The following is a 9,943-nucleotide window of genomic DNA, read 5'->3' as shown; positions in this document are numbered from 1 at the left end:
TATAAAAATCATTGACGTGCACCAATGATATCTTGAAGTAAGTAGGGGTTTATTATATTTTATGGCGTGCACCAATAATATCTTGAAATAAGTAGGGGTTTATTAAAATTATTGACGTGCATCAGTAATATCTTGAAGTATGTAGAGGTTTATTAAAATCATTGACGTGCACCAATGATATCTTGAAGTAAGTAGGGGTTTATCAAAATCATTGAAGTGCACCAATAATATCTTGAAGTAAGTAGGGATTTATTATAATTATTGACCGGCACCAATGATATCTTGAAGTAAGTAGTGGTTTATCAAAATCATTGACGTGCACTAATGATATCTTGAAGTAAGTAGTGGTTTATCAAAATCATTGACGTGCACTAATGATATCTTAAAGTAAGTAGGGGTTTATTAAAATCATTGACGTGCACCAATGATATCTTGAAGTAAGTAGGGGTTTATTAAAATCATTGACGTGCACCAATGATATCTTAAAGTAAGTAGTGGTTTATCAAAATCATTGACGTGCACTAATGATATCTTGAAGTAAGTAGTGGTTTATCAAAATCATTGACGTGCACCAATGATATCTTGAAGTAAGTAGGGGTTTATTAAAATCATTGACGTGTACCAATGATATCTTGAAGTAAGTAGGGTTTATTAAAATCATTGACGTGCACCAATGATATCTTGAAGTAAGTAGGGATTTATTAAAATCATTGACGTGCACCAATGATATCTTAAAGTAAGTAGGGGTTTATTAAAATCATTGACGTGCACCAATAATGAGCGAAATCTTCATCCGTAAAGTAAAGGTTACGGTTACGAAAGAGAACTATGAAAGCGACATTCCATCTGATACATGTACACAAGCTTTCGAAAGAGCTTTGATAAAAGTGTATCTCAAGAGGTTAAAACATTGAGCTATCCAGAAAACTCTGGAGTTTTGTTACCGTACATTAATGACCAATGCCACAGGAAATACGAAAATTATACTTGCGATTATGTTTACGTATTTTAAATTGGTTCTCATCGTATTTTTGAGCTTATAAGCGTCTACAAGTCAATGTATAATTTGCGTTGTCTAACGCAACTGGAGTTTTGCGTTATCCACACAGAACCTATCAGTTACGTAACTTTCCAACTTTCAGAAGTCACGTCATACAGGATGAGTGAGTCCGCAAGATTCTTATCTTTTTTGTTTAGACGTCTAACAATGTATAGAAAAATTGGCTAATAAAGCTTAATTTGGTATGAGGAGCCAAAAAATTATTAGTCTATCTTGGTACCAAACCTACTTGGTCAACTTAGTAGATTGCCGATAAAGAAATAACGTAACAGGAACAGTTTGCTATGCTTATACATCAATAAGAATGCAAGAGCAGTACTACAACGTAGTTGTCACAGCCACTAGAGTAATAAACGTCCAGGAGAACACATGAAACCTGGAGAATACGTTGTTATGGTTAAGTATATTATTCATGGAATGTCTCCATAAACAGAGATAACATACAATACAACACGATACGCGCTAGGGCACAAATAGTTTCATGTTATTTTACTTCTCTTATTTTTGTTAACTCCATGTTGTCTTAGGGAAGCGGACAGACTGCAACATTGTGTAATGAATTATGCACGAACAACTTTTTACTAGGAGCGAGAGAGGCGGTGATTAAGGCGGGTTCTTCCCGCATGTATTTAGCTTACATTGGCAATATACGATCACCCGCTGTCTCATTAATGATAAAACCTAATAATTTGAGTGTCCAATGTGAAACACTATACACAATCTATATATACTTTTAGTAGTATAGATGGCGCCACTCTCGATTGTACTATCACTCTCAAAAGTTGTGCCACAAGCTCCAGTTATCGACAGAGTTCAGTAGACACACGCCTAGTTTAGAGTGTAGACTTAGCTGCTGGTGGGCTACTGGATTACATTCTACAAGATGATTTGGGTTTGGCTTACAGTACTTTTTGCGGAAGGTAAGTCAATGATGATTGATCTCTAATTCCTTAGTAACGATAATGCTATCTTTAAAGAGCTAACTTTAGTTTGCGCTTGGTTAGTCATACTCTAAGGTTTTACTGTATTGCATTGGTGTAATGCAGGCAAAATTACAACGCTATGCTTTCTAGATTACGAATTGCGTATACTATATTATATGCAAACATTATTGCTCGTGATAATAAAATAGTCCAGATCCAATCAAGTTAGAAATAACTACTAAATAAACATCTACTCAAATGACAGAGATGTACCAAACATTTTTATAACTCCGGTGGAAAAAACAGTTGAGAATTAGAAGATTAAATATAGATTATTTTGTACTTACAGTGACATTAAATTTCGCTTTAATAAAAACAATGTTGCCTGAGAAGGAAGCAAAAACTGAATTTTATTTTACTTATATCGAACATTTTTATGGCTTCATTGTACCGTTTTGAGTAAAAACACGTTTGTGTAGAAATACTACTGTTAGAATTTCTGAAATTGCAAGGTGAATGTGCTTATTATATTATATCTAAGATCAATAAAAATAACCCTAAATCTTAGTAATTTAATTGTAAATGTAACGTTCAACATTCTTTAGAAAAATATATATTTTGTTTAATTTAGAAAATTATACTTGAAAATTGTAATAGTTGAATAATATTGAACTGTAGAAATAATACTAAATTAGATTCAAACGCTCCATGTAGAGGACGCTATGTTTGCTTCAATTGAATGCACTCTGCAATAAATGTTGTTATATAATAGTTTATTAAACTTGAAAAGAATGTGTCATATATATATGTATATATTTATCTGTTTATTCACGTCTTGCTACTAGAGAGCGCCACTTTAATTTTTAAATATAAATGGGTTATTAACATTATGCTAAGCGTTAACACCTAGTGATGTGGAATTTAAACGACAGGTTGCTAAAAAGCATTTGAGTCACCAAGAGTCTTAAATTCTGATTCCAATCTCCTTAACATTAACGCGAACCATTTAAAGACAGGTATTCAACACAAACACAAAACCGTATTCCAAAATCATTGTGGTTTTGTTAAAAAATTGATGACAAAATGATTTTAAAGAACTGTAGAAATACCTACTGAATAATTGAAGAGAAAACTTAGAAAGTAATTTAGTTTTTAAAGTTTGTCTTCCTATAGGTTAAGGGATATCAACATTTCTTCTTCATCATCCTTCCCTTCTTATGTTCTTTCTGTACCAATTTTGATCACGATTATTTTGTGCTTAAAGGAATGTTTGGTTAACTTTTTGTGCAGTTAAACAAACAAGTCTCGCATACTTTGATAAATTTCGTACCTGTTCGACGGTCTTAATATACTAAATTCATTCACCAAATATAAAATATTTCTTGAATCCACGTGCATGCATTAATTGAAAAGTATATTTTGGTGTGTAAGCTGGCCTTAAGGGAAATTAAGACTAATATTATGACATTTTTGTTCACGTTAACGAATACAGTGAAAGAAGAAAAAATTATAAGTATGAGCTGGAATTAATAAAAAAACAAAGAATAGAGAGACTCTAACAAGCTGTTTTGCATATCTCGATTTTTAAGAATAAAAAAGCAGTGATAATATTTCCAATACCGATGATATTACGACGTTTTGAAAGAATTTGTTATTCTCTTTGTTTGTTTCAGTTGTTGTGTGTTAACAAGCACAAAGAGATATCTGTGCTCTGCCCACCAAGGGTATCGAAACCCGGTTTGTAGCAGTCCGCAGACACACTGCTGTGCCACTGGGAGGTTGTTTGTTTCAGTTGTTGTGTGTTAACAAGCACAAAGAGATATCTGTGCTCTGCCCACCAAGGGTATCAAAATCCGGTTGGTAGCGTTATAAGTCCGCAGACATACCGATGTGCCACTGGGAGGCTGTTTGTTTCAAAGAAAAGATACCTAATGGGGTATCTGCGAGGAACAAACACCGAATTTTAGCATATAAACTTAACGCTGAGCCACCGGAATATTCATATTAAATCATGTTTATGTATAAAGTGCAAGAGTCTATGAAAGAAGAAATATTTCCTGCAGTCTTGTTGACGAACTCTCAGAAGTGGAAAAAAATGTAGCACTATAGCGTTTTGGATGGTTAAAAAGTGCCTTGCTAGCAATGACAGAGCACTCACTTGCCTTGCGGGAAGTTTCGAGTTTGATTCCGATCCAATGATTTTCAGTAAATAAAATTATATTGCCACAGAAAAAAACTGACATCCAACTAACCCTCGTTCTACCACCCTGAAATAAAGACAAAACGATAGTTTTGTTAGATTGTTTGTTGAACATCAAGCAAAGCGAAATTGGAAAATTTCTTCATAAGTTGTCTCTAATTTTGAGGTAATGGACTTGTGGGAAGGGAGTTAGTCAACATCACCTACAGTCAGCAGTGGATTACTCTAGTCAAATAGGGGATTTTACGTCACATGTTTGTTTGTTTGTAATTAAGCACAAAGCTACAAAATGGTGCTCTACCCACCAAGGGTATCGAAACCCGGTTTCTAGCGTTGTAAGTCCGCAGACATACCGCTGTGCCACTGGGGGGGGGCAATTTACGTCATTCTTATATATATACATAGCTCCAAAGTGCAGAATGCGATTTTCGTTTCAATGTAACGGAGTACGAACCACAGATCCTCGGCTCCACAGCCCGTCACGTTACCTAATGAACCGTTTGTTTATACGAGGTGAAGAACGTAGTAACCGATATAGTTGCAAGCAAAATATGTGAACTTTGAATAATAATGCAAACTTAAAATAAAAATTAGTTTAGCAAGAAGAAAATAAATCACTAATATGGATAACAATAATAAACCGTAAGTATGACTAAGTTTTCTAAAGTTATCCTAAACAACGTTTTAAAAATAAGTTTTGGTGAAACTTTTATAGAAAAAACTGGTAAGTGAGTCCAGTTTAAGGCAGTCAAAATATTATATAAAAACCAGGTGAATTTGTATATACAAGATAAACTTCATCAGACTAGATTTACTTTCTGAACATTTAAAATAATGTACTTTGATATTGTTGCTTCGAATTTTCAATCCTTTAAACAGTCTGAAACATCTCTTATTTTTCTTCGTACATGAAAAAATAACTTAACTAGGTAAAGCTGCGTAGCTTAAGGTCTTGCTGCCTTAAGCAAAAAAGTTTTCTGTAGACATAAAATCCTTGCTCTTCGCCACTTTCTACGTGCTATTTTTACGGCCCTTGATGAAGAGTCGATACTCGTATCACACTGGAACAAAATGTCAACAACAACATTTCGCTGTCTGCACCTTAAGCAGTCGCTCAGCTCACTCACTCACACAAGAGTTACTCAATTTTCTGTAGACTGCTGTTCGTATTAGACCTCGAAGGGAGTAAAAAAAGATGTAAAAATTTAAGCCTAAACTTCATCCAAGACGCAATCTAAGTTTGCGGAGTTACTAAAATGTAGGAAACTTAAACATTCCCAACCTTTAGCTTACACGGTCTGGAGATGAAACATAGATTGGAAATATAAAGTTCATTAGGTTTGACTAACACGAAGTCATCACTTTGTCATTTCTTGGGTTCTGGGTTAAATCATTAATTGATGGAGTGATCTACGTTTGCGAAGTTACTAAAATGTAAGAAACTTAAACATTCCCAACCTTTAGCTTACACGGTCTGGAGATGAAACATAGATTGGAAATATAAAGTTCATTAGATTTGACTAACACGAAGTTATCACTTTGTCATTTCCTGGGTTCTGGGTTAAATCATTAATTGATGGAGTGATTAATGAAATATCCAAACTTCTATGAGATATGAGAAACTTTTGAAAATGGTAATTAATTAATTTAACGAAATTCCAGATTCTGGTTGAATTGAATAACTATCATTTGCAAAAACAAAATATTTTAAAATACGTGAAGAAAATAAATGTAATAAGTTTGATGACCCTATACGATTATTTACCCTTGATTTAGATGTACTCACGCTCTTAGCTATAACCGTGTGACCTTTTCCACTCAACAGCATTTAATTTTATAAAAATGTGAGACGAGCATGACGTAATATTTGATTCCCTTACCCTCTCGTTCCACATACTGTTAAGCGTAAGCAATAATACTATTTTTAGCCTCCTAATCATTCATTGTTCAAGCATTAGTAAAGATTACGCCGATGAAATAAGATAATCTGAGCCTTCTTGCAAAGTGTTCGAACGTATAACATCCAACCACAAATACCCAAGTAGCCATTTACCTTCGCCATCCATATTACCTCCGTTGTCAACTCGGAGCCAGTGGCACAATGTATTTGACCGCTATCTCATTAGAATACGTACTTTTCATTTTTCATCTTGGACTATATGAACATGCCCCATATTATTCTTTATTACAAGTACAGTTAAACCAAAATATGCATGAAACACTACCTTATCCTAAAAAAAAACAACGCTTTTAAAACAGCAGTTATTACACCATGAACGTAACAAGTACAGTTAAACCAAAGTAAGCATGAAACACTACCTTATCCTAAAAAAACAAAAAAAAACAACGCTTTTGAAACAGCAGTTGGTTACACCATGAACGTAACAAGTACAGTTAAACCAAAGTAAGCATGAAACACTACCTTATCCTAAAAAAACAAAAAAAAACAACGCTTTTGAAACAGCAGTTGGTTACACCATGAACGTAACAAGTACAGTTAAACCAAAGTATGCATGAAACACTACTTTATCCTAAAAAAACAAAAACAACGCTTGTGAAACAGCAGTTATTACACCATGAACGTAACAAGTACAGTTAAACCAACGCATGCATGAAACATCTGACATATGCACAGTTAGGCAGAAATGAATTATCGTGAGCTTTAACAAGGATAAAATGAAAGCTGTCAGCGTTCTAAACCTTAAAACTTCTATATAATATTCCACAATATTCCATCAACATTTCTCACTTACAGTTATGCCAACGTTTCCATCGAGTGACGGTTAAGAACAAGGCATTATGGGACTTTGAACTGAGCATACATCCTTTGAAATTTAAATTAGTCTTTCGTCACGTGTCAACAATAGATTAAACAACTGCTGTTTTTTTTAGGATAAAGTAAAAAATTGTTATACATTGCTCATCCAACCCACTAACACTGAGCCATAAATACAGATATAATATAACCAAATCTCATCAGTAGAACATAATAACAACATGTTTTAGCCTTTAGACAAGTATAACGTAGCCTACTCTCATCATGCTTAAACATGATAACATGATTTCTTTTCATATAACAAATTCTACTTATTTGCATGTATAATATAAAAACAAAATACGCGGGTATAAACAATCACAAAATGATCGCATTTATTGGAAAACGTTTATATGTAACACCTAAAAGTAAGTGGAATGTGATCAAGGCTTCTTATCTAAAAGTTCTAAACAACAGGTGCTGTTACTCCACATGTTGTTTATGTATGTTATAAGTGGTTAATTGTTAAAGAAGAAACAATTAAGAAATATAGTTTATGAAACCGAATATTTTGAAGATGAAACCTGCCCTTCTTTCAGACCAGCTGAACAACATTTCCACAAACGTATTCGTAGATAATCCAAAAATATCATATTTATTGTTCAACACTTATTTCCCTAGAGGCGTCAGTTTCAAGTTAAATTAGTTCTTTTCTTTTCCGAAAGGTGACACGAAATAGGCCATTTACTGGTGATGTCACAATTATATATTTTTCATCATTATTTATTATTTGACAGTTTTTGTTGTAGTTGGTACAAGATACAACAAAACACTATATGTTATTTTTTTCAAGCATATGCTTTCGACGAACATGCCACAATCGATTTACCATTAAGCTGTGAAAAACATTGCTTAGAGCTTCTGTAGACTAACGATGTGATGTTAGCATTCAGTAGCGAACGCTCCATATGAAAGTAACTTTGGGCCTATTATCGATTTTTTTATCATCCGGTAGAAATTTCTTCAACATAAGAAATTATCATTATCACTTTCACCCCAAAATTGTACTTATGTATTTAATTTTCATTCTAACGTAATTTACTGTCGAAAACAACGAATGTTGAAAGAGCGCTCAAGTATTTATTATAATAACTCTACAGTAGCTAATAACAAAGTTTCTTCTCAAGTTTATCGCGGTAGCCAAGTGAAGGTATATAAATGCTGTCCCATTGGGTCTTGCGGTGAAACACCTCTAATGTATCACGCGCGTATTTAACTTGTTTACTATACATTCTAAGAAGTAGGCTATTAACAGCTATGTGATTAACAAATGGGATCCACGAATGCGTGGTATAAGCACAGAAGTAATGTAATAATAATAATAATTAAAAAACAAAAACAACAAGGAAACCATTACAACACAGGTAAGCGTCATTATCCTTCTCTATGTACACAACATTTTAATATAGTAAAGTTTTCACTTCACATAACAACGATAGCAAAACTTGTGTCGTTTTTGTCTGTTTCTGGTACGAAATCAATGCGAATATTTTGTGAATTCAACCCTCAAACTTTGGCTGGAAACCCTCACTATTAATAAACTACTTTACCGTAGTAATGTCACATTTTGATTTATAGCCAATATTGTCTTGTTTAACATAAGAAGTGGAACCTATTTTGTTTATCAAATAAGTGTATGTCAAAGTTTCTATCATACAAAACTTCAATTAAATAATTAAAAAACAATCAGATGATAAAATTTTAAGAAAATATAGAACAAACAAAATAAGGTTGGAGCAACTGAAGTGACTTAATTCTATTATTCAGGATCGTTTGTATCTAATTTATAATGGTATTACTATAGCATAATGATACACATTCTCTTGTATCAAATAACCTTTTTAGACTGTTAACACTTGAAAAATGTTACTTTGACAGTGCTTCTCCCAGTAATTTCAGAACGATCGGTTTGTAATATACATTAGGTAGATATTTAAATGTGAAGTGTGTTTGTGCCAGAATAAAGAAATTAATAAAATTCAAACAGTATTTTTAAAGGCTATTGATAATTATAATCATTACTTATGACCTCCAGCCCAAGCGATTCGTTAATTTATCCATTACTTGTTCATATCAATTTCTTTTGATTGTTTGGTGGTCTAATTCCTAGCTATACAAACAGTATTTTTAAAGGCTATTGATAATTATAATCATTACTTATGACTTCCAGCTCAAGCGATTCGTTAGTTTATCCATTACTTGTTCATATCAATTTCTTTTCATTGTTTGGTGGTCTAATTCCTAGCTATACAAACAGTATTTTTAAAGGCTATTGATAATTATAATCATTACTTATGACTTCCAGCTCAAGCGACTCGCTAGTTTATCCATTACTTGTTCATATCAATTTCTTTTGATTGTTTGGTGGTCTAATTCCTAGCTATACAATGTGACTAATACAACAATACTTATGTCACAAAGCCAAGCCTTCAAATGTTACAAAATTCATAACGTATAAGCATAACAAAATCTATGAGACTGGTAGAACAAATAGCGTGAATTTCTTGCAATGAAATTCGTAGAATGTTTTAATTCTTTAACACTAATTATTGCAAAATATATATGAAGCAGTTTAAGACATGAGTGTACCTGCTTATGTATGCTTATTTCAAACTTTTTAAGCCCAAAATGTGAATTATTTCTTATGTGCATTCACGTACACCGATGTTTATCAAAATTCCTACACGCACAAAGATATTATCTTATGAATATGAAAGAGTTTTGTGAGGAACTGTAAAGAACTGAACCCGCGTTGTTAATAATAAACTGTATATCAGGAAGTCTAGCAGGCCTGACCACACTAACAAAAACAGATAAACATATGAAAGAGTTTTGTGAGGAACTATAAAGAACTGAACCCGAGTTGTTAATAATAAACTGTATATCAGGAAGTCTAGCAGGCCTGACCACACTAACAAAAACAAATAAACATATGAAAGAGTTTT

General features: G+C 33.1%; 1 protein-coding gene across 1 annotated transcript in view; it reads left to right on the top strand.

Moving 5' to 3' along the window:
- Positions 1–1,880: 1,880 nt before the first annotated feature.
- LOC106460347 (cell adhesion molecule 2-like) overlaps positions 1,881–9,943 on the top strand; it is a 148,345-nt gene continuing 140,282 nt past the window's right edge. Inside the window, exon 1 of the mRNA XM_022387044.1 lies at positions 1,881–1,980. Within this exon, the coding sequence (XP_022242752.1) occupies positions 1,944–1,980 (37 nt within the window). The 5' untranslated portion in view covers positions 1,881–1,943. The remainder of the gene's footprint in view (positions 1,981–9,943) is intronic.

Source organism: Limulus polyphemus, unplaced genomic scaffold (assembly GCF_000517525.1).
Source record: "Limulus polyphemus unplaced genomic scaffold, Limulus_polyphemus-2.1.2 Scaffold757, whole genome shotgun sequence".
NCBI lineage: Eukaryota > Metazoa > Arthropoda > Merostomata > Xiphosura > Limulidae > Limulus > Limulus polyphemus.
This window is presented reverse-complemented; position numbering and strand designations above follow the sequence as displayed.